General features: G+C 37.3%; 2 protein-coding genes across 6 annotated transcripts in view; one reads left to right on the forward strand and one right to left on the reverse strand.

Annotated features, from left to right (window-relative positions):
- Nucleotides 1–1,874: 1,874 nt before the first annotated feature.
- On the reverse strand, nt 1,875–4,850 carry LOC107035788 (terminal uridylyltransferase Tailor). The gene has a single exon (XM_015253379.1). The coding sequence runs from the start codon at nt 4,696–4,698 to the stop codon at nt 3,271–3,273; it is 1,428 nt and encodes a 475-aa protein (XP_015108865.1). The 5' UTR covers nt 4,699–4,850; the 3' UTR covers nt 1,875–3,270.
- Nucleotides 4,851–10,802: 5,952 nt separating this feature from the next.
- Nucleotides 10,803–22,382, forward strand: part of LOC107035773 (ubiquitin carboxyl-terminal hydrolase 15) — a 24,633-nt gene continuing 13,053 nt past the window's right edge. Inside the window, exons 1-2 of one of the 5 annotated variants that reach the window (XM_015253356.2) lie at nt 10,803–11,037; nt 20,349–20,654. In XM_015253356.2, the coding sequence (XP_015108842.1) occupies nt 20,398–20,654 (257 nt within the window). In that variant the 5' untranslated portion in view covers nt 10,803–11,037; nt 20,349–20,397. The other 4 variants (XM_015253359.1, XM_015253358.1, XM_015253357.1 and 1 more) reach the window with 4 other exon arrangements.

A 22,382-nucleotide genomic window follows, 5' to 3' on the forward strand; every position in this document is an offset into this window, starting at 1 on the left:
CATTTTCGTTTTTCGCGATTATCTCGGAAACTATGAGAGATAGAGCCTTAAAACCTATTCCATTCGATTCCTGAGGAAATTTGGGTTCCGTATAGGCAGATGGACGGCTCAGAATTGCGTTTTTCCACTTCCTACACCCTATACAAGATGAATTAAATTAATTTTTTTTGGCATTTTCGTTTTTCGCGATTATCTCGGAAACTATGAGAGATAGAGCCTTAAAACCTATTCCATTCGATTCCTGAGGAAATTTGGGTTCCGTATAGGCAGATGGACGGCTCAGAATTGCGTTTTTCCACTTCCTACACCCTATACAAGATGAATTAAATTAATTTTTTTTGGCATTTTCGTTTTTCGCGATTATCTCGGAAACTATGAGAGATAGAGCCTTAAAACCTATTCCATTCGATTCCTGAGGAAATTTGGGTTCCGTATAGGCAGATGGACGGCTCAGAATTGCGTTTTTCCACTTCCTACACCCTATACAAGATGAATTAAATTAATTTTTTTTGGCATTTTCGTTTTTCGCGATTATCTCGGAAACTATGAGAGATAGAGCCTTAAAACCTATTCCATTCGATTCCTGAGGAAATTTGGGTTCCGTATAGGCAGATGGACGGCTCAGAATTGCGTTTTTCCACTTCCTACACCCTATACAAGATGAATTAAATTAATTTTTTTTGGCATTTTCGTTTTTCGCGATTATCTCGGAAACTATGAGAGATAGAGCCTTAAAACCTATTCCATTCGATTCCTGAGGAAATTTGGGTTCCGTATAGGCAGATGGACGGCTCAGAATTGCGTTTTTCCACTTCCTACACCCTATACAAGATGAATTAAATTAATTTTTTTTGGCATTTTCGTTTTTCGCGATTATCTCGGAAACTATGAGAGATAGAGCCTTAAAACCTATTCCATTCGATTCCTGAGGAAATTTGGGTTCCGTATAGGCAGATGGACGGCTCAGAATTGCGTTTTTCCACTTCCTACACCCTATACAAGATGAATTAAATTAATTTTTTTTGGCATTTTCGTTTTTCGCGATTATCTCGGAAACTATGAGAGATAGAGCCTTAAAACCTATTCCATTCGATTCCTGAGGAAATTTGGGTTCCGTATAGGCAGATGGACGGCTCAGAATTGCGTTTTTCCACTTCCTACACCCTATACAAGATGAATTAAATTAATTTTTTTTGGCATTTTCGTTTTTCGCGATTATCTCGGAAACTATGAGAGATAGAGCCTTAAAACCTATTCCATTCGATTCCTGAGGAAATTTGGGTTCCGTATAGGCAGATGGACGGCTCAGAATTGCGTTTTTCCACTTCCTACACCCTATACAAGATGAATTAAATTAATTTTTTTTGGCACTTTCGTTTTTCGCGATTATCTCGGAAACTATGAGAGATAGAGCCTTAAAACCTACTCCATTCGATTCCTGAGGAAATTTGGGTACCGTATAGGCAGATGGACGGTTCAGAATTGCGTTTTTCCACCTCCTAGGTCCTATACAAGATGAATTAAATTCATTTTTTTTGCCACTTTCGTTTTTCGCGATTATCTCGGAAACTATAAGAGATAGAGCCTTAGACTCTAAATACTACACTAACAAAAACAAAATATAAATTTCTATTCATATGTAAATACTTGGGTGAAGGCCCTCGGGCGATGGCCTATTGTGAGAGATCTACTTTGTATTTTTCTTGCAATAAATTCCATTAAATTATAATTATTATATCTCATAAAGAGTCAATTTCACGAGGGTCAAACCTTGCAAAAGACCAGAATCACGCATGAATTCCCTGTTTTTATGACGTTAACGAAAGGTAATGTGGATTTGTGAAGGTGATGCATTAAATTGAGCAGTATTAAAATATTTTCGAAAACTTATATTTAATATAAAAATCAAAATTCATATTCCATTCATGTCATCGTCATCGCATTACTAGTGTTAAACGTAATGGAACGTTGAGGTCCGAGAACAATGTACTTGTTTGTTCATATATTTTCATTTGAGGAAGAGACATGTCAATTGCATTATTAAACTCCTTTATACAAAAAAATGTATAATAATTTTTGCTGATTGTCAAGGCACTAATACATATAACACCTACTCAGGTTTATATTATTGCTATTCAATCCATAACATCATAATTCGTCTGTGAATCGTAATTATATACTACCAACAACGTGCTAAGTAATCGTAATAACCTGTAGTCAACAGTAAATTACATCATTTGTAGAAAAAATATCTTCAATATAATCCTTAGTTTTGAGCTCATATGGATCATCAATATTCAGAAAATCCTCTGACTTCAAAGGAATATAATCAAAGGAATATAATAAGAAAATAATCTACAATGAAATGAGAAATTTAATATGATCAGATAAGAGTGGAAGGACCTAGGGGTCTTCAGCTACTTCAGGATAAATAAATAATTGAAACAAAACGAAGAATTCTTGGCGAAGAGTCGAATTCATTATACGAAGTGTCATATCGTGATTTTGTTCAGAATTCAACGAATTCCAGTGGATTTGTATTGAACTCCTATTGAAATTTCTATTAATTTTTAGTCCATTAAAAAGTTATATTTTTAATAGAAACTATTTTATAGAAAAAATCAGTGGAACTTCATCTTTCTAAACAAATTCTTCTACTCAGACATTATGTCGGAATTTCTGGAGATGAATTTTCCTAAGCTTTTTTCTTCTGTTTTTCTTCTCTTTTCATTAAAAAATCAATCAAAAAACATGAAACATTTGGGGCGAGGAATTTCTATAGTAAATATTTCAAAAGAATAAGTTGTTGAGAAAAATCTAATCCTATTGATTTCGTCTCGAGAGTATTTCCTATTAATAAATTCTATTGAAAAAAAAAATGCAGATAAGCTGTAGAGTTTTTAATAGAATTATCCAAAAACTAATAAAACGTTCAATAGAAACCCAATAGAATTTTTCTAGCAAATTCGTCAGTTTTTTCGATGAAATCATTTTCACTGCACTTTTATTGTCTTCCATTGGGAAGTTCATGTCCAGAGATTAGAAATTCAATAGAATTCTAATGTTGTGGAGAATGTTTCGACCGAATTTTTAAATTATTCTTTAGTAATTGGCCTCTGCGGTCATTAGCCGATCAAATTATTGAAGAATAATAGTATTCTAATAGAATTTCGTATACGAAAATATTCAAAAAAAAAGCGAGCCAATGGAGATGTTATTAAATGTTTTTAAAAACCCTCAAAAAACCCTTGAAAATGAGATGGAATTAACCTAGTACCTGCACCCCCCTAGAAAAAAATGAGATCGACTAACGAGTTGTGCACCAAGAGCACAGTGTGCCCGAAAGTCCCGAAGCATGTACGTCTTCACAGTTTTGGCTACGTTGTGTGCTAGATCAAAAGGATCCTGCACGCACACAACAGAATTGATCCTGAACTGTGTAGAATCATTAACTTTGAGATAATTCAGATAAGGCTTCATGGCGTGCGGTAATAGCTCTGGTCTCTCGAAATCTCCTTTCCAAACAGCCCTCCCCACCACCGGACAAATCACGTAATTGTGATAATCGAAAGCTGAATAAAACCTGAAGAACTGAATGAGAAGTTCCTTGAAGCTCTCGCCACTGTCACGAGACTGGAAATCACTGCTGACCCCAGTCTCCCAGCCCGCAATGATCCTCGACTGCTTCCCCCTGTCGATCAACTCAGAGACACTCGGCAGTACCCTCTTCACCTGGAGGAAATAGATCACCAGCCAGACGATCCCATAGCTGTTGAACCCATCCTGTCCAGTGAGCGCACACTGCTTCATCCAATTCTTCACGAAGATAATCAACACACGACAGAGAGGATATTTATCGCAGTAAGCTCTAATCATCTTGGTATTCTCCACACCGAGACAATTTGTGAACGAGATATCGCACTTGATCCCAGTGGGCTTGTGAGTCACCTTTATAATTGGAATCCTACAGCTTCGAATCGCACGAGAAATCTGCCAGTTCTCAACATCTTCTAGAAGACACTGTCCGATATTCTCCAAACGATCTAATATCTCTTCGGAACTGGAGTTTTCCTCAGAGTAGACTGAACAATCACTCGTGCTGCAGTCGAGGAAGATGTCTAGATCACTGTCCTCTCCTCCAAGTCCAGTTATCCTGGAGCCGAAGGGGTGAGCCTTCACTTTGGGATATTTCTTCTTGGATATCCTCTCTAAATCCCTCATCAATTGCTCCTCTTTCTTCTTGCTATCGACGAGATTTGTCGAAATTTCTGGTGATGATAAAGATGCAGCAGGTTTTTCTCCAGATCCGGATGAAGATGACGAAGTTCTCTGAGGACTGGGAGTCTCCAATGATTTCACAAAACTCTTCTCCACCTTTTGCTCTCCCAATCCATTCAGATTAAAGTTTATCCTCGAAGATTTCTCGGTACTTTCCCTCAAAACCGATTTAGACTCCTCTTTCTTCTTGCTATCAACGACGACATTTGTCAGAATCTTTGGTGATGATAAAGGTACAGCAGCTTTTTCTCCAGAAGATCCATAAGAAGTCGACGAAGTTCTCTCAGCCCTAGAAGTCTCCAATGACTTCACTAAACTCTTCTCCACCTTCTGCTCTCTCAATCCATTCAGATTAAAATTTACGCTCGAAGATTTCTCGGCACTTCCCCTCAGAAACGATTCAATCACCACTGATTTCATCTTTAAATTTTCCAAATGGAAGGCACATTTCAAATGAGCGTATGGAACTCCACCCCCAGAGCTTTTGAAGTTGCAGCACAGGCACCAGTAGAACGACTCCCACTCAGTTTTCTCGACTCCCTTCGGCACCCTCAAGAGTCGAATCAGTTCCTCAGGAGCTTCTGCAGTCTTCTCAACGATAAAATATCTGACATCACTGTTTTTATCCACTTCGGGGTCTTCTAGGATTTGCGAATCTTTCTGGAAGCGAGAGAAATTATTCCACGCGTCTCTCCGCTCCTTGTGTTTCTGACTGTTGATGTGGTCCAAGACAACATCTGCATCGCCGAGGATCTCTTGGTGACACAATTTGCATTCTGTGATGAAGACTTCTTCTCCCGGAGGGAGTTCTTCCGAGGGTTTTTGCGATAAATTCAGAGACTTATTCAAGTTCTTTCTGTGCTCTTCGGGGATTACCTCAGGGATTCGATCATTCCCTGGAGTTGATTTCTCTAATGATGATGATGATACCAAAGAGGAATGCGAGCTTTTTACTTCACAACAATTCACCTGATTTTTCAATGGCAACGGAGGGAAATGGACTTGATAAGACGGAGTTTCGGGAATTACTCCCCCCGAGAGATTGTTGTCAATTGCATTTATGGACTCCGACAGTGAATCATGAACGCTCAGAACTTGTCGTTCGTGCCTTGACCCTTTCAAATGCCCCGTAACTTTCTTCATTGACGATAACTGACAGTTGCCCACCAGACATTTGTACTCTTTCCCCCGATCGCGAATTATTTCACTCGGCAGAATTTCCTCTGTGATTTTACCATTCACCTTGGACTTTCCTTCAGACAGTAGCAGATTCTTCTGATGCTCTGCTTTCTTCACGTGTGATCTGACGGAGTCCCAGGTGTTTACGTCGCATTTGCACAAGGAACATGTGTGCAAATTGCTGTTCACTTGAGTTATTCCCTTTGGAAGAGGTTTCTTCTTCTTTGGAGGTGCTGCACCTGCACCTGAATTTCCTTTTGCTGTTGACTCTTGCGTCGGTGTCTTCACTATTTCCGTTGAATCCACGGGTTTTGCGTCTCCTGCAGCTGCACTCATCCCCCTCGTCTTCCCATCGAACTCTCCAACTGCTTCGTTATCTTCATCGCTATTTCCTTTTCCATTGCAATTTAAATTATTGATAGTTGAATTGGATATTCTGGACCTCCTCATCTTCTGTTTACTCTTATGAAGTGACAGATGTGCATCAATATCTTGACTGTTGATCGGACAATCGCGCACTGTGCAGATTGATAAGATGATGTTGTACTGATCTTCAGGATTATTATTGCACTCTGCTGTGACGTCTTCGAAAGAACTTTCAGAACTTTCGGAATCACTAGAGCTTTTGCGAGACGAACGACATGTCACCGTTGACTCTAGACCTTCAATGTTTCCCTTCCGATTTTTCAAGTGAGATTTTCCCCTGACGTGAAGGACAAGGTCCTCGTACAAAGTTCCCACTTCAGAATCACACAGACTGCAAGATAAGCATTTGGAAGACTTCACGAAGATTGAGTTATTGATAGCCAGTTGATAATGGGATGAGCTGAACGATATCTCTTGGAGGATGACCTCATCAATCTTATCTCTCTTCAGAGCCTCATGGTGACTGCTTTTGCGGTGGCATTCGACCAGAAACCAAAAGGGAAGTTCTACGTTGCACAGGTGACAGAGGTACCGGTGCTCTCGTTGAGAAATGAAATTTTTAAACAGGATTTCAGATCTGCTCTGGGGAATGTACCAGGGGGTCAACTTGTGGGTCACCGCGTGCTCGATTACTTGGGAAGGATTTATTTGTTTGTAACAGCATTTGCACCGAATGACTTGTCCCATGTCGGTGAAAGCCTGGGTGTAGTGTTTGAGCCTCTGGAGGTGATTGTCATCCTTCAAGTGATCTTCGAATGAAGTTTCTTGTTCTCTGGGCAAATGTAACAGGTGTAATCATTTGGGTCTTCGGAATATACTGCTATGCCTGATGTGTAGGTCGGGTAGCTTCGAGAGGTCCCCATTGGCGACTGCCCCTGGAAATTTAGAGTAATGAGACTGAGGAAATTAGGAGTTTTGAGGGGAGTTTATTCTTGAGGACGAACCGGCGGAGCTTGTTGCTGAGAAAATGGAAATTCAGGAAACCGTAAAACGATCCAAGTCGATAGCTAAATTTAGTGGTGACAAAAATTGTCCTATTGGCAGAAAAGATATTTGAAGGCGTGAGAAGTTCGAGGCTCTGCGACGTCGGCCAAAGAACGTTGGGGCCTTGTTTGAGGAGCGGAGAGACAAAAAAAGAAAAGGGTCAGAACGGACTCTTCGTAATTTTATGACTTTTGTCTGGCTAGCGAAAGTGCCTGAACAGTAGATTTTCAAGAAAAATAATTTTTTGTACGAATGAGTTGACAAGGGTTTTCAAGAGAAGTTTCCGGATTTTATGACTTCTACCTGCGTAAAACTACATCTTCCTGTTATTTAGGGGAAAAAATTGCTGCGGGAAAAATGAGGAATTTTGGGAAAACGAAAGTATTTCAACGGTTGTCTGAAATATTATTTTACATGGGCGACCGAACAGTCGTAACGACAATTTTTTTATTTGGATAAGATTCTCCAAGATATTCATTATAAACTGGTCAATAGTAAAAATCGACTTGAACCATTTTAGCACTTCGCTTCTGAATTGTAGTATAACTTGAGAGGAATAACCTAGGGGATTCGCTAGAAAACTCTTGGATTTTCTAAAGAAAAACTGAATAGTATTAGATTTTTCTATACTACTTGCTCCATTGAGGTATTTTCTGTAGAAATTTCTCGGTACATCTTTCTCCAAGTTTTTTTATTTGTCTATATTTTTAAAAAACTTGGATGAAAAATGAAATTTTACTGATTTTTTCTAGGAAATTTTCTATGAAAGTTTTCATTAGACATTTTTTATTTAAAAAACCCGCAGTTTAAGAGAATTTTCTATCGAATTCGTTAGGTTTTTCTATAAATTTTTTCGTGTGTGTCATAAAAAAAAATCTGGTAAATTCGTTAGGAAACTATTGTATTTTTGTTGAATTTTCTATGAGTTTTCAGCCGATTCTATTGAAAATATGCACAGGTTATCTGTGCGTTTTTTATATAGAGGAAATTAATAGGATTTGATTTTTCTACACTACTTGTTCCATTGTGATATTTCCTATAAAAATTGCTCAGCTCAGCTTTTTCTAAAATTTTTTGTTTGATTGTTTTTTTATAAAAAAGAAGAAACGTAGAGCATTAAAAAACTTTAAAAATATCGAGGAATTCCCGTCGAAAATGTCTTAATAGGAAAAATCGTATTAGAAAGATGAATCTCTACAGATTTTTTCTATGAAAGGGTTCCTATTTCAAAATTCAAAAAACGCACGGTAAAGCTGCAGAATTGTTCACTAAAATCGGCCAAAAACTAATACAACTATCAACAGAAAAGTTAATAAAAAATAAATTATAGAAAAATGAATAGAATTAATTTCAAACACCTTATTAATTGTTCCATTTTTTGTTTGATTTTTTTCACGAGGAAAAAAAATTGAATGAAAAGAACTCATAAAATTGATGTCGAGAATGAAAAGACATTCCATTAATTTTTTCTCCGAAGCAGTTTCTACTGAACATTTTCTATAAAAAAAAGGGCGCAAAATTCGGGCATTTTTGCTATCTCGCCGGTTAATCCTCGAATGTCAGTGAATATTTATACTCACGAGTTATTGTTTAAAGCAATTTTTCAGCTACATTTCGTCAATTCTCCAATCTTGCAGCCGGTGGGACACTCCGATTATGTGTCACGCATTCTCTCCCCAAGGTAATTACTTGCACGCACAGATAGCGGGGAATACCGGATGTTTCTGCACAGAATCTTCTTTTTGTTTTGGTCATTCGTGATGTTTATATTTTTTGAAATAGAGGAGTGAATATGCTTTTCATAATCAGTTATGCAAAGCAATTATTGCGGTCGTTAATTAAAATTTTCACATGTACTTGTGTGAGATCAGCACGATTTTCCGTGGGTCACAATTTACAACATAACTGGGCTCAGCTGTGATATGATGACGCATTCGTAAGCGCACGTCATGCATGTGCATACAATGTTTATGTAGGGAGACTGAAATAGAGATGAACAGTTCGGAATGAGCCTGGAATCGCTGGACCTACCGTCGGTATAGTATCGTTCGTAGCTTCATCAGTACAATCGAAGGCTCTGTAGCCGATCTCACGGCAAAACAGAGTGGAATACAGCTAAAAAATCCTAAACGGCTGTATCCTTGATAGCCGTCAGATTTAACGTGGATACGTCTATGGACCGAAATCCTCATTGGCAGTATCGTTTTTAACGTAATTCGCCACAAGAATTTAATGTTATATTCAATTCTATACGTCTCAATAATTTCATAAAGAATTTCAAAATTGAAAAATTCGTGATTCATAATTAGAACCTGCTTGATAGACGAATTCCATGGAAATACTCAAGAATTAAAAAAAAAATCGAATTTTCTAATCACTTCATACTATGAGAATTGCTCTAAAAAAACTTAGTTGGTTAAGAATGCTTTCTATTCATACGCTCCTTATCTGAGAAATGGCACTGTCTTCGGCCTTGGATCATTTTAACCCCACCATCGACTCATTGGCCAATCAGAAGGTTTCTGCCCACCATCGACTCATCGGTCAATCAGATTTCTAACTTCCTACCATTAACTCTTCAGCCAATGTTGATTTTTTGCGCATAATCTTCTATAAATTTAGTGTACCTTGTCAGCCTGGGGCATTTCGCCTCGAGCAGCAGAAGAAAAGGGAGCGGAGTAGCAGAGTAACAGAACCAGAATTCGAAAACGAGAAAGGCGAGGAGAAAAGAGGAGGAAGCGAGCACTCTACGAGAGGAATCTTTAGCTTTAAACCATCGATAGTCGTTTATTAAAAAATTTGCCTTGGAGATTTAACTCTCGTCTTCAGGAAAATCTCAGTTCTCGCTGTAACCAAGAAACTCAATTCCGCTGACTAAGGAAAACTCAATTTTCTGTACTGCTTCTCACGATTTCCTGTCTAGGAATTGGTATTACATACTTCCCAAACTCGAAAACTTGAAAATCACTACAGAAAAATATTGTTCCTGGGCTGTTCCGATGGGGTTTTTTTTACTCGTGTGGCGTTAGCCTCCGAGCCGTAGGCGAGGACTGGCCAACCACACGAGTAAAAAAACCCCATCGCAACAGGTCGGAAAAATACTATTACGCTTTTAAGCGTCGCCGATAGATGGCGCGGCTGCATAAGCATTTTTTCGCCGAGTGACCCCCCAAAACGAAACCATAGACATATCCACGTCAAAACGCCGCAGAGGCGATCCATACTATTTCAATCGGCTTTTTTTAGACTTCGATGAAAATTGAATATGATGTAGAAGTGTTCTAAGCATGCCTTGAAGTGTTATTAAAAACAAAAAAATAATTGTTTTTCCATGGAAACTAGGGGCGGGTGGAGTAAAACGGACACTTTCGACTTTTTAAAAATTATTCATAACTCAGAAACAAATTGATCAATTGAGCTCAGTTTCGTCACAAAGGGAAAGAATTGTTCTTTGTAGTGAAAAAAAAAATTATCATATTCTATCAATATTTCAACCCCTCATTAACATGTAAAAAAAAGTCAAAAGTGTCCGTTTTACCCCAACCTCCCCTCTACACTTCTTCCCTTTTAAGATGAGCCTAGACTGATCTCAATTAATGAATTTGTTTCTGAGTTATGAGTATCACAAAAAAAGTTGAAAGGGCCCGTCTTACCCCACTTACCCTTATTGTTCATTCAAATAGCGACCCCTAATAGCGAGTAGGGGGTTACTCCTTGAAATTGAACCACGCCGGGATTCCCTCCTTTCTATCTACCTCTCCCAACCATCTCAACATCGCAGTTGTCAAGCACCTGCTGCCACCTCTCGCAGATCAACGAAACCCTCGCAACTTCCACTAGATGTCGGCACCACTCGCGCCGCCGTTCAAGTCGCTGCATCGTCGGTCAAAACAGTTTCCCAAAAAAAAAATCCTTATTCATCCGCGATGCGCTAGCGCAGTGACTAGTGTGTGTGCCAGTAATAATAGTGTAGTGTGGAAATAAAGAATGAATTATCAACAGGAAAATCGGCAACCTTGTATCCACGTCGGCCATATTGTTTGTACGCACGTTGCTGGTTGAAAAAAAAAAAACGTAATAATTCCGAGTATTTGTGTGGAGTTTACGGTGTGTGTCGCAAGGGAAAATAGTCCCCGAGTGTTTTAAACCGAGGGGAGCGCCCGGAGAAAGGTAAATATTTGTCCCGGTCGTGTGTGGTGGATGAAAAATCACTCATTTCCTTCGATTACTCACGGTATTATTGGATATTTTGTGAATCGCGCCGGTTAGTTCGGTGCTGGGGAGCGGTGTAGGCGCACGTCCGCTTTCAATTCGCTTTTTCCCAAAGTTTTATTTAGTCGGAACTGCATGTCTCGTAATTTTGAGAGGTAAATACCGGAGTGAATGATCCCCTGTGGGAAATTGAGGGGAAATAGCTGAAATGGTGCTTGAGTTTTAGTGATAAATACGTGGGAAAACATCAGTTATTCGATCTTCGTCGACCTTCGGCCTAATATAACGTGAATTCCCCACTCACTCCATAAAAAGATAAATAACGAGTAAATAGTCGAGGTGTGACGTCATCAAAGGTCGATTATGCTAATTTGAGTTTCAAGTTTCATTGCAAGGAGGAGGTAAATAGAGAATAATTGAGGAGTGAATAATTTTGATGAATTTTGAGAGTGAAACGAGTGGAAGTCACTCCGAGGGGAGATTTTCGTGCGGAAAATTGGGTGGGAATAGTGGAGAAATCTCGAAAGTGCTGTGAGTATTTTCATCGGCACGTCACACGGCCGCACAGTGACGTGGGCACATAGGTTATAAAGGGTAACCCGGTGATCCTCTGCATCCAAGTGTTTCAATATGCGTTTCTCCGGTTACGAATTTATAACCGAGGACGATGGGATCTCTACTTTCTCAAAAGCACGCGAATGCTGAATTTTCAGGCGTAATTTTAGAAAATAGCACGTGTGAAAATTCACCGGTTTCTAGTGCACGGGTTAGGTTACATGTGGGTAACGAGAAAAAATTGGGATTTACGAATTTGTGATGTTGTTTTTGAAGTCGAAAATAGTCGGCGAGGGAGACGAACGCAGTGACTCGACTCATTTTCAGAATAAGTTTTTTGTGAATATTTTCGAAGTCGTGGGGGGTTGAGAAATTTCAGGGGAGAGGTTTTTGGAGAGAGGTATTCAGTGACGAAGTGGTAAACATGAAGCTGAAACTAGTTGATTATTCGTCGGCGGAAAATTCAATTTAAGGGATATTTAAATGCAAGAGAGTCAAATAATCATATGTACAAATGTTTTTATGGGCGAAAGAGTTTGTACATTACTTAAGAACATTTGTACACCCCTAGATTCGCCTAAAACTAATCTTCTGCTGTCGAATCTTTCGCTAATTTCAGTTTCATGTGGTAAACTGATTCAAGTTGATTTTTACTGTTCAACAAATGTCTCGAAATCTAGGGGAGATGGCAAAATTTTTGCCATGACCTTTTTTGTAGCTCTCAATTTGAGCTACAAAAAAGGTCATTACGAAAATTTCGTTATCTCCCTTAGATTCGGAGATATTCAAAAACTCAGCTAAGGGCTGAGTCGACTTGAACTGTTTTATCGCTTCGCTGCTGAATTAAAGCAGTGGAAAAAGGCCTAAGGAAAGTGTTTCGGTCTTCTGTAGATTCCAAAATATTTTGAAAAAATTCTTTGAAGTGGAGTGTATTGTTTCCAGTCAGCTCAGTAGCGAAGCGGTAAAACGGTTTAAAGTGCTATATCCAAACTCCAATCAAGGCGTTGAGTGTGGGGAGGAAAAACAAATGTGAAATGCCCGAAAGAAAATTATTCATCATTGATAATTTCTTACATGAATGCTAGCTTTGACGAGAGTAAAAAATTAGTCCATCAAAGTCTCTTTACAATTATTTTATTAAACAATAGTTGCAGAAACAAACATGAATTATTTATCACAAAAATTTAACACTGACGATAATTTTCGCATTAGGCACAAAACGAAAATTCAGTCATTTTTTTTATTCATTTTTTTCTGATTCTTCAAGATTTTTTCTGCATTTTAATCTTCTGTCCTACCTAGAGACTACTGTGAGTTTTAAAAGTCGTGGTAGATTGAAATGAGATTTCTTATATATTGCGGATCGATTATGTCTCTGAAAACGAATAATCAGTGCAAAAAAACTAATTATTTATCGTTCGTTTGCCCCGCAGACGCTTAAAATGTTAAAAATGGTCCAGGGCCTCCCATTTTTGAGCTATAGTAGTTTTTTTTTGCCAAAATTTTTGGAAAAATATGTGCAATTTCAATTACGAATTAGTTTTATTAGAAAACCATTAAAAAAAAAAAGTAAAAATGGGGAAATTCTCATAAAAAATTGCCCCATTCATGTAAAATAGCCGAAAAAATGTTTCTGAAAGAATCGAGAATATATTTTTAATATTTTAAGAATAATTGTTCTGCCTATTTTACATGAGTGGCGCAAAATTTCATATTAAAAAAAACGCAATTAGCTGTGTAGGAGTCGAATTTCAAAAAACTAATGGTAATTGTTATTGTACACATAAATTGGAGGCCCTGCACGGTAAACAATTGATTTTTTTGCACAAATTATTCGTTGTTAGACACATACAATCGATCTTGAATGCATGAGAAATCCCACTTTAATCGCCCGCGACTTTCAAAACTCATAGTACTCTCCCCTTAAGAGGACCGTATTAATTTCTCGGCCGAACGATTTTTTTCTCTCAGTGTACATCATAAAAATACCCCTGAAGTTGTGCTATACATTCCGACCTCGTCAACAGCACTACCAAGTCATCCCCCGTCATTCTGGATTTCCCCAAAGCCCTTGCCACCCAAATCAAATTTTCCGTGTCAGATAACAAGAGCAACCAAGACGCAAGACCTAAAAAAATAAACCCTAAAATCCGATACAAATAGAGAAAAGCCCTAACAGCCGGCCGGCACGCACCCTTATCGATCAGGCCCTCTCACCCCCTCCCCCCCCCCGAATTCGCTCGCCCAACTTCCAAAAATATATTCTGAAAACGAATGTTATTATAGCACACACTGCCAGCACTCGCAATCAACATTCACTGCTATTGGAGTTGGAGTATGACAAATAAACAGGAATTCATGAATCAACGTTTTATCAGAATGCGAGAAAAAACCCTGAATCAGTTGCGTAAAACGTGGCACATTAGTGTATAATCTTGCTGTAGTATCTGCACGTTAACGAGGCTTATCCTCGATGACGTAACCCCCCTCCTGTCCTCTTGGGGTCGGATAAAACGTATATGTGCCGCGGATTACAGTCACACTCATCCGAGCCACTGTACTACCAATCTCTCGCCGTCGTCTCTTCTGTTTTCAGCTGCTTGTACGGAGAGTTGAATAACGCCTGTGGTATTTGATCACGAATCCAATGCAAACACTCCTTATGGCGTCTTGAGACCTAAAATATCTGCATTCGAAAGTTACATGGTATTTGGTTAATAATTGTGGAGATGATCGTTAAACGGGGCAAGATGTTTTTCATGAGAGATTAATGATGATGATTTTTAGTTCAGCTATTTTTAGGATTAGATCATGGAGGATTGAGCGGTTTGTTGATGGAGTATTGATTTTTCATGTTTCGTGATTCATTTGTAGATATTGAAGGATTGTCAGAAGGGTACTTTATGCTGGAGTTGATTCCTGCTTTTTTTTTTTTTTTTATAGAAACTGCTTTTTGGCAGAATTAATTGCAATTTAGGGTTGAAGTGCTAGATTAGTTTCCGAGACCTGTGTAGCTGATCGACTTTGCAACAAAACAGTTGTTGATGTTTTATTCTCAAAGTCCTCGTTATCAAGATAATGCAAATTCGATGAAATTATTATTCAGCTCCGTAGTTTTTATCGAGAAAAGGGTATTTGGTAAATAATTGTGGAGATAATAGATGAGGAGTCAAGATGTTTTGTTATGAGAGATTGATGATGAGGCTGATTTTCATTTTAGTTATTTTTAGAATTAAATGATGGAGTATTATCTGAACGGTTTATTGATGAAGTATTGATTTTACATGCTTCGTGATTCATTTTTAGATATTGAAGGATTGTCAGAAGGTACTTTACGCTGCAGTTGATTCTTTTTTTTTTTTCAACAACTTCTTTAGCAGAATTAATCCGGATTTAGGACTGAAGTGCGAGATTGTAATCAACTCCTAACATTTTGGATAATAGTTTATTTATCGTGTAAACAAGTGCTCCTAGAGAAATATTTCCCGAGATCTTTGTAGCTGATCGACTTTCCAACAAAAATGTTGTTGATGTTTTATTCTCAAAGTCCTCGTTATCAAGATAATGCGAATTCAATGAAATTATTGTTCAAGAACCGGTGATTCGGTTAATAATTGCGGAGATTATGACTGAAGTTGTTTTTTATGAGAGATTGATGATGAGGCTGACTTTCAATTTAGTTATTTTTAGAATTCAATGATGGAGGATTATCCGAACGGTTTGTTGATGAAGTATTGATTTTTCGTGTTTCGTGATTCATTTGTAGATATTGAAAAATCTTTTGAAAAAGTACTTCATGCTTTATATGATTCTTATCGTATTATCTGATAAAAACTGCTTTTTCGTCGGAATTTATCCGAATTTAGGGGTCAAGTGGTAGATCGTAATCAATTCCTGGCAAGTTCGATAATAGTTTATTTATCGTGGAAACGAGTGCTAGAGGAATTCGAGAGGAATATTTCTGTTCTTGATGTTTTATTCTCAAAGAACTCGTTCATCAAGATAATCCATATTGGGTCAATAATTGTGGAGGTGGTGGGTAGACGGGTAAAGATATTTTTATGGGAAATCTGATTTTATTCATTTATTTATTTATTTTTGTAATAAAAACTTTATTGAGATGAGCCCGAAGTTGGGAGTGAAGTGGTAGATTGTAACCAACTTCCAACATTTTAGTTAATTATTTATTGTTTATTTAATTATTTATCTTGAAAACAAACTTTTAAGGAGAAATTTCGTGAGATCTTTTTTGTAGCTGATTAAGTTTTCAACAAAAATGTCTTCAACATTCTATTCTCAAAGCACTCATCAAGTTGATTGCATATTCTATAACATATTAAGAATTGACCCGTTCTATCACGTCGCAGCAATTTTCTGCTGAATTTCTCTCATCAATCTTCGCTGCAAAAAAGTGACGAATTATTTACTTTCTTCCACCGGAAAATTTATTTTCTTCAATACGACCGTGATATTCAATCCCAGTTCTCAGTTTGAACTGGAATGTAGACTGAATAAACTCCAGTTGTATTGTTGAGTGTAAAGAAGTACCATAAATTCAACAAAGCAAAAAAATTATTCATCATTGATAGTTTTTCCCGTGAATCTTCACTTGATCCGTCACATTCTTTCTTCAATTATTTTTTTAAACACTAGTTTATTTAATTTTGCGTGATTTTATCGTAAAATTGCCGTAAAAATTTATAAAAACTTGTCGATTGATTTGAGAGCTTACCTACGAGGCCCTTTTCCCACCGATGCAGTCTCTAGGCGCTTCGACCCTATTTCAGAATATTCCAAACTTTTTTAGCATTTATCGCTTAAATGTCGAGTTCAATATTCAAAAAATTGGACCGTCGTAAGGCGGGTCTCTAAGTGCACGCGTTATCCACTAGACCTGTGCACGCGCTTATCTATTCGTTGTGAAAACGAAGAAATCGAATTTATTAAACTTCATATATTCATAGATGTTTTATAAATATTGATAATGACTTAAAGAGAATTAAGAGAATGAAGAGTGAATCATCAATGAATAATTTTTAATCTTCAATTAATTCTTTTTTTTCTACTTTTTAAAATAATCTGATTAAAATCTATAATTGTTGAAAAATGAGGGGAGGGTTATGAATTGATTTCCTAGACAACTGAAAAAATTTCTTGAATTCTTCGGAAAATTTCACAGTTTTCCAGATAACCGTAGATTTTCAAAGATTTTTCTCGAATTATTTGGGAAACCGAAGAATTTTCATGAATTTTGTAGAGTTTAGAATTTATGTATGAAAATCTGAGAAGCAAGAATTTATCATTCTTACGTATGATAAATATGAAAAAATTAAAATTCGGGAAGTGAAGAATAATTTGTGAGTTAAAAACATTTAGAAATACTGTTTTTTTCTCGTGATCAACAATTAGGCAATTCAGATATGTTTTGATATAAAGATTTTCTTCACACATGAAAAAATGAAAAATATAACGCAGAAAAATCTTTGCCATTTGAAGAATTTAAAAATACTGGGGATTTTTTCCAGTGACTACTTCAAGTGACCCCCCATTGACCAATCAGAATTGAGCATTAACGGTCAGGCAGTTTCGAGATATTTCGATATAAAACAATTTCACGTTTCTTTCATCTTCAGTGAATAGGATAATACTAGACTGCCGATGAAGCGCAAACTCAACCCGAATGTTTCCATCCATACCAACTTTCATTTAGAATTCATTTCAGATTGTAATCTTCAAAATTCAAGCTAAATTTATAATACTTTCATTAAGGAATTCTCTTAATGATATTAAAAAATTAATTTCACTTCCGTGACCCAGCGAAGGCAACTGCCCTTGAAAAAAATCAATTGTGCCTCCTTCACGAAGTTTAACTTCAAAAACAAAAAAACACTCCAAAGAGAATTAATTTTTTCCCTCAACTTTTCATCATGTAAAAAGCATAATGACAAGTCTCCATGGTAGACCGAAGGCGCGTTAAAATTGATCGTTCCATGCATACAATTACGTAATTGTGATACGACACGAAGGTCGTTACGATAAATTCCATAAATCATCCATCGCTCCTCCGGGAAAATGAAAATCCTCGACCCTCCAAAACGTCTGAGACTTCCGCCTTATAAATTGATAATACAACAAACAATAAATAACGCACGAGCACATGGCCATTTTTCCACGTTTTATTGTCCATTTGAATTACATTTTCGTGCGATCGAAGACGCCCATGCTACATGCTTTCGTGACGGCGAATTATCACGCGTTTTTATAAATAGAAAATGCCAACAGTTGGAGGTAGTGTGCGCCGAGGGGGATTTGGAAAGTCGCCACTACAGAGAGGATGCTGTTTGAAACGTTTGGAATGTATTTAAGTATACTTTCCAACACGTGTGAATCACTCAGCGTCTTTTGTTGGGTCGGATTAATGACTGCGGTAGTCGGATTTCTATTTTTTTTCATCGAGTGATGGATAAAAATGTGTCAAGCGATAAGAATCAATTCTTCAAACCATGTAAACAGGTTCATTCGATGATTGTTGAGACATTTTAGTCATTACTAAACTGGGAAAATGCATGAGCAAAGAAATGCAAGAGAAATTAAAATTCGTCTGACTTTTCCAGCAAAAAGTCACGAATTTTCCTGTTCGTTTGCAAAAATTTACGATGCAAGGAGGAAAATTGATCTTCTATTCTCGATTTTTCCCTAACAATGAAGTACAAATTCGTGAAATTCAATTTGGCTTTCGTATTACCTAAATTGTACAGTAATTTTTTGTAATTTTGCTACCGAATGGAAGCTTTGTGGTTCAGAAGATCTTCACCATGTCTGAAAAATTGTTTTGCTCAATATCTTCTAAACTACCGGTCCGATTAATTTTTTTTCGCTTCAAAATACTTGTCTTTTTTTCCCCGTGTGACATGAGAAATTATCTTATTAATGTACTCCAGAATATTTTCCACCATTACCCATTTGTTGATCATTCCTATTAACAACAATCACAGTACAAGCAACAATATTGACAGACTAAAAAAATGTAGTTGTAAAAAATCTTAGCAGACCACAAATATATCGAAGAAATCTGTGAATACCTCAAAGAATGCAACCTACAAGTATAAATATGATATATTTATAAGTTGTGTAAATATGTATCTTTTATAACAACGGTGTAAATAACTCGACATAAGATAAGAGTTATGAATAATAAATTTAAAAAAAAACAACAGTAGTAATGAATCTGAATAGCTCATGTCAGTAGTCAATTGGAAGTAATCAAGTAATCATTCCCGCAGGCAATAGGCAAGGGAATGCCCTCCGATAAAAGTTTCTTGACATTCTCTCGCAACGCCTCATTTTCAAAATGAATAACAAACGTTACAAAAGGGAGTTTCCACTCCACAACATACCACATAATAGTTCTAAAAATACACGAAAAACACAGAAACAAACAAGTTATTTCATGCCTCCATTCCAGACATCTGACAAAGCCTGCAATTATGAACTTAACAAGAAAGATCACATGTCGTATTTTTCTCGTCACCGACTGCGAGACATTTTTATGCATTCAGATCATCCATTCGACCTTCGACGACCTCTCGGCATCGTGTTTCATGTATAAACGAAATTGGTGAAAAATACGGGATATAAATATTTCCGGGCGTTTCGATATTGTGGAAAAATTTGTGGCGAGTGCCCCAGGGGGATTACATAGCACTGGGCAAGAGAGAAATATGTAAGGAAGCATGAAAAATCGCTCCATCACGCGATTGCGACCTTCGGCTTGGCCTCAAGCCATATTTCGAGCGGAGGAGAATACAGAGTGTACTGAGACAAGTGCAGTGAATTTCTTTTCTATTTTTCTACAACAACGTCTCATCATTTCGCCAGGTGATCGCGTGCCCGTTGTAGTATTATCGGAGAGAAAGAGAACTTCAACTCGTGGCGGGGCTATTTTTAAAAATCATTCCAGCGAGTTTTCGTTCTCGACGTACGAGAGGCGCTAAGTAGGTCAGCCACTAAATGAATCCGTAAAAATTCATTGTCGCGGGGGAATTGCTGGAATGAGAGGGGGAGGGATAAAAATTTGTGGTTTTTGAAATGCTTGTTGGTTGGTGGTTTTAGTGGTCACATAAATTGCGGAATCCTTGGGATTGTCGGCGCACTCGAGATCGCCAATGACGCGTCCTTGGGCGCTGCCTTATCGACACATGATTTCGAATGCGTAGCGCGTAAAAGGGGAGACAATTGAAGGATTTCTTAGCATTGAATTTTGGGGGTTTGGGGGGAATTGGAGAGAATTGTTTCAAGGTTTGGATGGGTTTTGAGGAGATTTTGAAGTGGTGGATGAGTGAAGAAATTATTTTTTCAAATCTTCAACTAATTCATCGTTTTTTATAATTGGTACAGCCCGCACTATAGATTTAATTGCAATTAAAATGCATGAGAAGAATTTCTAAACAATCGTGAATATTCAGCGGCATTCAAATCACATTTTGCACAGAATTATTTTTTTTAACATTCGTTGTTTATAAATGAATAATGTAAATTGTTTAAACTTTCGGAAATTTTATTTTTTTAGGTGTGAAATTGATTTCTGATGAAATTCTGAATAGGAATAAATTTGTTGTTTCCGAACAAATAATATTTGTGGATAAATTATTGATAAATTCTCAACGCTTCTTTCAAATATTATTTCAAATATTATTAATATGAATTATTCACAGGAGATACTGAACTGGGTGTCAACTCATTGCACTCCGCCACTTCAGTGCAATGTCATACCATCGCAGTGGACATCCAGGTGCAGTAGCAGTCTCCTACGGTGCTAGTACAATGGCTCCACTGTCACCAAGTCGAAGATACTCAAGTACAAACAGCACTACAACAACATCTGGAATTGGCAGTCCAACGACAAACACTAAATTCAATTCATTTCGCTCGCCAATGAGTACATTAGAGCGCAACTACACCTCAACGACACCATCGAGTTATCGATTTCCACCGAGGAGAATCCAGTGTTCTCCATCTAGGTAGAAACAAAATTACCCAATGAATAATGAGCGTAAATCCCTTTCACTTCATTCAGGATAGGAGTGATCGTTGAGGGGCCATTGCACCTCCTGAGACGGTTTACGTCAATGGAAAAGGGGAATAAAACATTGAAAGAATGCGAGCGCGATAAGTAGAGGGCTTTTGCAGGAATTCCGGTCGTTTCCTTCAATAGTTTTTTCCTTTTTTATGCGTTGGAAAAACCTTTCGCCATTCACTTTGCGGCAGAAATCTGTAATTAATTGGAATAATTGAATGCTTGTGTCGGTAAGGTTTTTTTGCTTCCGAATGGACGCTTTGCAATCGGTCGATTTTTCGATTTTCTAATTTTGCTTGGAAATCACTTAGAATGTCATGAAACGTCGAGATATGAGGTTTTTGGAGAATGTCTGTGTGTACGTCCGTATTTGTGCACAAAGTTCTGGGGATTTTTTAATAAATTTTCACAGAAAAAGGACTGAAGCGATAGATGAAAATCTGGAATTTTGGCTCATAATTGATATTGTTTGAGAGCACATCTGGGCGACATTTCAGCTCGATCGGTCCAGTAGTTTTTGAGATACAGCGATTCCGAAAATTTTTTCTTTTCTCAATATCTCGAAAACTACTGCATCAAATGAACTTTTTTTAGCGTCAAAATATTCTTTATGATAATATCTATCGAATCAGACCATAATATGCCTAACAATTGCAAGTCGCCCAGTACTTGACATTTTTCATTTTTGTGATAAAATTGATGTGAACACGATAACGCTCGAAAAAATTGACATTCCATTACATGAGTCGAAATGTTCATCAATAAAAAATAAGAAAATCATCGTATTATTATATATTACTTTTATCATCAAAAATGGAAATTTGTAGTACAATTTCGATTATATTTTTTATACGCTGAGAGAAAACCGACAAAGTTCTCAAACAAGTCTTACTTGTGCCAAGAAAATAGTTTTTTAAAAATTATCAAAAAAGTATTTTTTTTGTCAAATATGCAGAGAGTGCGCCGGAATGAAAGATTTTTGTCGCAAAAATAGATTTAGTAGTTCAAAAATAATTGCATTCTCTGTAGACGCAAGAAATGTCATTTCCAGCACTACTCCTTCGTTATTCGATACTCCCGTACGTATTTTGCTCTCGAAAAATCTTTGTTCTATGCGAAACAAAGGATAGTAGTTTTTCGTTTCGGCTGTCTAATAATCACAGACAAGAAATGAATCCTTAAATGAAACAATAATAATGATATGATAGCAATCTTGTAACTTAGGGATAAAATATTTGTTGATAAATTTTCCTCTATATGAGATATTTTCGTCCTGAAAAGGCACCGTCTGGTGTGAATTATCCGCCTCTTGAGCAAAATATTTCGTTGCTGTCGAAAGCAGAGCAATCATTCATGTTTGATACTTTCAAATTCGAACCAAACAAATTCTTTTTTGACAATTTTCAACTAGCGATTTTGTTGGCCCAAACAAGACTTGTTTGACACCGTGCTTTTCTCTCTGTGTAGAATACTAAAAAAAAAAGTTGAAATTGTTCATCTTTTGGTCGGTGTCTACCTATTGGTCTGGTTACCCTACTGGGATATCCTGAAACCCCAAAATATGACAATAATCTTCCCCACGATTAATTAATCACTCCTTCCGCCGCATTCTCCCCCATTGTTTAAACTCTCCGCTGAAAACAACCGGCCGTGAACAATGCCCCCCCCCCCC

This window comes from Diachasma alloeum, unplaced genomic scaffold, assembly GCF_001412515.2.
Source record: "Diachasma alloeum isolate Michigan unplaced genomic scaffold, Dall2.0 Dall_scaffold_00200, whole genome shotgun sequence".
NCBI classification, from domain to species: Eukaryota; Metazoa; Arthropoda; class Insecta; order Hymenoptera; family Braconidae; genus Diachasma; species Diachasma alloeum.